Here is a 7,075-nt window from a genome sequence, read left to right as displayed (position 1 = left end):
ACGCCATCTTGTTTTCTTTATGTCATATTGACAGGTGTAAAATTTTTGATTATTTAAAAAATTAAATACCTATTCTATAAGCCGGATAGGAAAATATAAAACCATTCAAGAGTAAAAAAAAGTTTTTTGTTATCATTGAGAAATAAGTTGCACTTACAAATCTTTTGCATTACAATTTTATACCTTTATAACATAGTGTTGCCAGACTAAGTATTAAAAAAATAACGTGACAGCTACACGATGCTCAGTTGATCCTTCATCAGTTTGGTCTCTTCGATCAGAAACGATATTTGCGCGGTTCTGAAATATACAATTAATATTTAAAAAAAAACTACTCATATATACTGTCTGACCAGTGTTAACTTTTTAATAGATTACATTTCAGTAATTTGCCAATGATGGGCCTAAAAATTACGAAAAAATACAAAAACTGTGTCAAACACAATTATTTAATTTCATATTACCGAATTTAAATAGAGCTACGTTTACTAATAATTCGCGTATAATTGTGTAAGTAACTACGCGATCACTCAACTATACCTCCGCGAACACTTTGTGTTCACTCCAATTGTTCACGAGACATCAAATAAAAATCTAACAAATCTCCCTCTCAAAAAGGGATTTGAGAGGGAGATTTTTATTACTTACTTAGGTAAGTCAAGTAATTTCTGAACGATTTGACACCGGGTGGGGAGGTGAGGTAAAGAAGCAATAAAGCCACCAGAAGAACAAACTTCTATTCTAGTCTGTACTTTATTTTACCCACATATCTATACGTAAGAGACTGCATAATTTTATTGCCTTAGTTACCTCACTTGCACCTTATTAATGTTGCACCGTCAGCCCCGACTGGCTTGATCATGGGATTAGTCTTTTTTTCTAGTGTTAGTGTTTTTTACGCCGGATATTTTGGCGGCCGTTACAAAACAATTACATATAAGAAACTACTGTTAAAACTAATGCATACGTTACTAACAGACGTGTAAAAATTTTAATTTGCAACAACAAATGTGTATTATGTTTAGCATAAAATATAACATTAGGACAAATGTATTATAATAACTAATAAAACAATAGAGATAGTATAATAAGTAGAAGTTCAGTTTGCTCTTGAAAGGTATACAGGGGGTAACTAATCTGTCATTTGTTAAGATTGACTCCTTTATACACCCGGTACAAACAGACAAACTCAAACTATGATATAGTGGTCAATCATCGAATTCAAGATTGGGCAGAAAAACTACAAAACATCTTCCAATATCGCTCAGTGTCTATGGACGAATGATAAACCCAATGTGTGTTCCCAATGATTCGGATCTGGTCTGCCACTGACCCCCGAACTCAGTCTTTCAGCGGAACATGAAGAGATGATCTTTAGGTGAACGAAATCAATTGAGGTAACCTAGCAGATTGACAAATAGAAGTGTTAATGGATAGGCTACATGCCTTAGAAGTCGCGTTATACGAGTATTATCTTATAACGCGCACACATACCCCTGTATGCACTAGTTAATCTAATACTAACCTTAGTCTTGTATTACAACATCCAGACTGAAAGAGTCATAATTCTAATTAAGAAAAAGACTAATATATAGCTACTTCCGCTATGCAGCAGTAATCGTGCAATGAGTGCATCGCCAGCCAGCCCACTGATAAATGCGCGTGCGGTAAACAATGCGAAACACAACTACCAATTTAATTTAATTTACTCAACACGTGTTTCAACCTTCCACGGAACATCCTCAGGAGATGTTACACCGACCAGACATTGGTTGGTGTGACTGACTACTGCTGCATAGCGGAAGTAGCTATATATTAGTCACTTTCTTAGTTAGAATTAACTTCCGTAAGGTAACGCCTGAATCTATTAGATATATAACATAATTCTGTTCCCAGGTCACTTCGACCTGGTAGTGTGAATTTCAACCTGCAAACTTTACATTACTGTGATTTCTTATACACAAAGTTAAAAATAACTCACTGTTGCTGCAGTATTGAAGATATGGTGTCGCTATGGGACTTTCCCAACGCCGTTTCCTTTTTCTTGTATTCTTCATGCCACTTCTTTAACTGGAAGCGTAAAGTAATATTAATATAGGGTGGGCCAAAAATTTTTGCAAATAGCAACACTTGATTTCTCCAAAACCGTGAGAGTAAGGGGCCAACGGCGAGACGGTACACATCATCATTTATACACTTATTTCCAATCACCCTGTATGAAGATCATCACTCTGAAATAACTGATACAATAATTTATTTTATCTATTGGAATGCAACAGGTACTACCTTCTGGCAGGTAGTAAACGGTAAAGAAAGCGCTTTTTCTCATGTTATTATTTCTGAAAGCATTGATTTTTGGATGAGTTAGTACGGTACAAACTGTACCATAATTTACCTCGTCGTTCTTGTGTCGCACCAGGTCCTTAAGCTGTTGGAGCTGTGCGGCGAGCTGGTCACCATCGCGGCGGTGCTGCTGCAGCTCACGTAGCAGTTCTCGTTCAGCACCGCTCGGTACACATGACGCACGCACCGCACGCACTACGGCTGAGCATCTATACGTAATAATTATATTATTACAAATACGTTTATTGTAGGGTAGATACACAAACGTTGTTGTGTGTTTGTGAGCAGTGGTAATCATTGGGGGCGGCTTAACATATAGTGCAGGGTGTGCAGTGAAAACGGGCACCGCCGTCTCAGGGCGCTTCCTAAGACAGCTAAGAGCATCGTCTTGGACCATTCTGGTACAACACATGGTTGTAAGTTCTATGGGCAGCGAAACAAATTTATTTCTCTCTCCATAAAATTTAAAGCACAAGACGAAACATGAAATATCGCGGTTCGCCGCTTAGTTTCGCAACAGAGATGTGCTATAAGCATAAAAACAACGAGTGTTATTCTGCCGTCGTAAGAAGAAAGGCCGTAACTAATACTGCCATACTGTAAGCTATAACTACTTTTTGAAAAAACTTTCTTGTTACGACGGCAAAGTTAATAGATATAGTCGCGTGGAGGGGCCAGGTCTAGGGGGCGCTAGGGTTTCATTGCACACGGGCGCTACACGAGCTAGAGCCGCCCCTGGTAATCATATATGATTAACGCACTAAGTGCGAACTGTATAACATTGTATCTCGGGAATCAAACTCGCGACCCATGATCTCAAGTCTCAGTCCTATACCTTTGGGCTACTATTCTCTATTTACATATATATAAATATATTCCCGCAGTGTTAATAGAAAAATGTATTATTAATAAAGATGGTCATAACTCACCTGTACTTCAAATCGTCTTGGTGTTTCTCAGCCAAGTCGCGCTTGGCCGCGAGTTCTCTTGATTTTGCTTTAACGTTCTCTATCTCTTGCTGAAAGAGAGAGGTTTTACAAAAAATAAAGTAATTGCAATTTTTAGAGTCCCGTATTTGCAAGACCTTGAACGGATTTCCAGAATAAAGATAGATTCAGAGTAGAAGAGAGGAATATTGCATCTCTAATGGGTAACGAGGATCGCTGCTCCCTCAAATATTGCAGAATAATAGTTAAAAAAAACCTTTAAGGGAAATAAAAATTGAAAAGGTCGGGTAGGTAGACTGTATAAAAACTAATGAAAATTAATAGAAGTCACAATTACAGTAAAATAAATGATTAAATTAGGTGGTAAGTGGAGGTAAAATCTTAAAAAAGAGAATCAAAATGTGATACATGAGTAAATCAATGAAAACTACAAAAGCAAATTATACTGTATCTGTAATATGGATTTTGTGAAAAAGGATGTAAAGAATGATATTGAATGATATCTGTGAAGGAAGAATGAAAAAAAGGTGAGAGACGAAATAAAAATTAAAATTGAACAAAAAATTTAACCCTGCGAATAATAAAGTTCCTGCCCATACTTAAAGGGGTCGAACGAGATCTTCCCAAAAACTGTGGCCATAAAAAAATACATGAACTAAGTTGACAAAAAAAATCAGATTAATCTAATGTCAAAAGTTAGTAAGTAATAATTATTCTGTTATTAACATTTTATGTATTACTTATTTTCGAGTTATTTATTTAATATCAATATATCTTAGCATATTTCGTTTATTATCAAAGACGATCTTTAGGAAATCACTAAATAATTCAATCATTACTCACATAAATAACAAAAAAACCTTATAAATCCATGAAGTATGCAAAAGGTTAAAAGTTGAAATTTTTAAAGACATTAGGGACAAATGATAGCAGACGGTGTTAAATAATTATAAAGGAATCTAAAGATGCGATTATTAGCAACCATTTTTTTAATCATATTGTGATAACCGCCAAAATATTTAACGCAGGAGACGACTACCAGGATCAAAGGATGAATTTTACGAACGAGTTAGTCGGGGCTGATGGTGCGACATCAAAAAGGCGCAGGAAGGGTAATTAAAACAGTAAAGCTATGGGGACTCTATTGTGCTTCTATATATAGATTATATAAAGATTAATACACTAACCACCAAATCGTAGTATAAACAGGACATATTAAAAAGTTAATTCAAAAAGTTCGCACCATTCAATCTATAGATGCATGTAAACGTGGTCTTAACTTATTATGACTACTAGTGCAGATTTTGGTGTGAGTATATGTACTTATATCTTGTGTGTTCGTATTTGGGCGAAAAAGAGAAAATAGTATATGCTACAGCGGGTAAATTAATCAAGTGTGATTATATGAGGGTTAAAAGACGAATGTGTGAGAGAGAGAGAAAGTGCATGCAACGATGTGCAGGAGAAAAAGAGAATAATGTGTGTAATGGAGACAGACAGAGAAAGTACTCGTGTACGATGTGTATTAGTACATGCGTTTGGGTGAGAAAGAGAGAAACAATGTTTATACTGACCGCAAAGTCCGCGCGCCATGCAGCGAGGCTGGCTGCGAGTGCGCAGAGAGCGGTGGTCTTGCGTGCCATGGCGTCTCCGGCGCGCCGCTGTCGACCCATGTACTCAGCTCGGAGGCGCATGGTCGCTTGCGTCAGTACCTGCAAACGCATGTATTCAAGCATAACTGTAACAAAGACCTTTTCTATAACACATCTAGGATGTGTTCAACAATACAGCCTTTTAGAAACCCACTTTATTCATTGTAAGTCCGGTTATTATGATTTTTGAGAATAATTTATGTTCCGCTTGTCCACTGTTACTTCAATTTACCAATCCCCTATGCTATACGATATCCTATCCTATCAATGGCTTGTTGGGCAACTGTGCTTGACAAGGAAACCAGCTGTGAGGACCCATGTTTCTGTACTATGTGCCGTTATTGTAACAAATACAAGAAAATCTAGTTCATCGCCAATATCGTCCACGGCTGGACACAGGTCTTCCTTACATATTTCCATTAGGAACCAGCGTCTCAGTCTACCTTACTAAGGTTACCTGTCCATCATGTTAGCCGATAAACTTCCCCTCCCTTTTTGGTAAAGATTGCGATGATGATCGGTTTTGAGGTACCGGCATCAAGCGTCTCCATGCGATCTTGACCATGTCCATCCATCTAGTGGGAGCCTGCCCTCGCCGCGTCTACCAACTCCTGGTCACCTGGACTTAAAAACACTTTTGACTGACCTCCAAACATTCTGCAGGACTCGGTTCCTCTTTCTTGTCGAGTTTCAGTATAGGCTGCGAAGCCTCTCTGGACAAGATCTCTTGCACGACTGACGTGAACGATAGCTTCTGCTTCTGTAAGGTTTTTCATCATTAATACCTTAATCCTGAGGGAACTGATTTCAGGATATCGTGGAAAACGTACCTCCTTAAGCAAGTTGTTCAGGTCATCCTGTTCAAGATGCGGGTTTTTAATCTGTATTTCCTTGTACAGCTGTTCTTCCAGGTCGTACGGTTCTAGGTTCCTGTAGAAAACGTTACATAGTAATCTTTTATTCGTCAATTTAAAATAAATTTAGAAAAAATGTTAAAAAAAATTAAGATTGAATATAAATATATATATTTTTATTTTCATTTATTATATAATGTGACAACCGCTCCAATACCCAACACAAAAAGGACTATAGGGAATAAAGGACGAATTTTACGAAAACCTCAGTGGGGGAATTAATTTATTAATTGTTGTCAAGTGTCGTGGTTGCGATCACTAGAATGTAACTCTGAGAAAATTGTTTCATTTCGACTTGCAACCTTTCGCTTGTTATAGCTTCGTATCGCTTCACGGACGTGAGACAACAAAACTCTTTGCCTTCTTTGAAATCGCTCCTTAAATACCGCTAGCTAGTAATTTCTAGAAGGTTCGACGGCAGGTAAAGAAACAATAAATCCACTTAAAGGACGAGACCTTATAGTAGTTCATACTTTACTTTATCTCGCTGTCTGCCAGCTTCAGTAAAAGATACAATAAAGCGATGGACACATAAATGAGTCTGCATAACTTTATTATTTACTTTTATGTGCGCCGTCAGCCCCGATTGGCTCGTTCGCGAAATTCGTTTTTGGCCTCCTTTATGTCTGACATTTCGGTGGTCTTCGAAATATCAATGGAAATCATCAGACATACTGTTCGTTAATATAAAGTTAGTAATTAAACTCGCCTAGTGAGTAGGGTACCGTCGGCGCAGAGCAGCAGCAGCAGGGGGCGTGCACCGCGCACTGCCAGCAGGCCTCGGCCAGGACGCCCCCAGCGAACCAGGTGTCGCGCCGAGCTGCTGCGCGAGCACGCCGCCGCCACCAGGCCCTCCGCCTCCGCTGTCATACACACACACAATAAATAACTACATCTTTATACATTGACATTCATACACACACACATACCCTTTATATAAATAATCAGTACCTAAACACTGTAACTGGCACAAAAACACAATATAAACTAAAAAAAGAATAATTTTTAGACAAGATTCTTAACCGATTTGTTAAATATGTCGCTAAATTTTACTTTTTTTTACAATGGAATGGATCCTTAGATAGAACCGAGTAACTTTTGTTGCTTTACATATTTTTTATGCCTTTGTTTTTGGACACCTTTCGTCTACCCCTAGATTTTGTATAGGGACTTGATTTCTGTACACGCTAGGATACATATAAATAGTTGTATAATAATA

At 37.8% G+C, this 7,075-nt stretch overlaps 1 protein-coding gene across 1 annotated transcript in view; it reads right to left on the bottom strand.

Moving 5' to 3' along the window:
* Nucleotides 1–218: 218 nt before the first annotated feature.
* mbo (Nuclear pore complex protein Nup88) overlaps nucleotides 219–7,075 on the bottom strand; it is a 172,856-nt gene continuing 165,999 nt past the window's right edge. Inside the window, exons 8-15 of the mRNA XM_068767738.1 lie at nucleotides 6,566–6,719; nucleotides 5,773–5,872; nucleotides 5,589–5,702; nucleotides 4,865–5,002; nucleotides 3,273–3,361; nucleotides 2,396–2,552; nucleotides 1,982–2,070; nucleotides 219–300 (exon numbers count right to left, since the gene is read on the bottom strand). Coding sequence (XP_068623839.1) covers nucleotides 234–300; nucleotides 1,982–2,070; nucleotides 2,396–2,552; nucleotides 3,273–3,361; nucleotides 4,865–5,002; nucleotides 5,589–5,702; nucleotides 5,773–5,872; nucleotides 6,566–6,719 — 908 coding nt within the window. The 3' untranslated portion in view covers nucleotides 219–233. The remainder of the gene's footprint in view (nucleotides 301–1,981; nucleotides 2,071–2,395; nucleotides 2,553–3,272; nucleotides 3,362–4,864; nucleotides 5,003–5,588; nucleotides 5,703–5,772; nucleotides 5,873–6,565; nucleotides 6,720–7,075) is intronic.

Source organism: Battus philenor, unplaced genomic scaffold (genome assembly GCF_028537555.1).
Source record: "Battus philenor isolate CCGP_79_NKW_IND1 unplaced genomic scaffold, ilBatPhil1.0.hap1 SCAF_23, whole genome shotgun sequence".
Classification (NCBI taxonomy): Eukaryota; Metazoa; Arthropoda; class Insecta; order Lepidoptera; family Papilionidae; genus Battus; species Battus philenor.
This window is presented reverse-complemented; position numbering and strand designations above follow the sequence as displayed.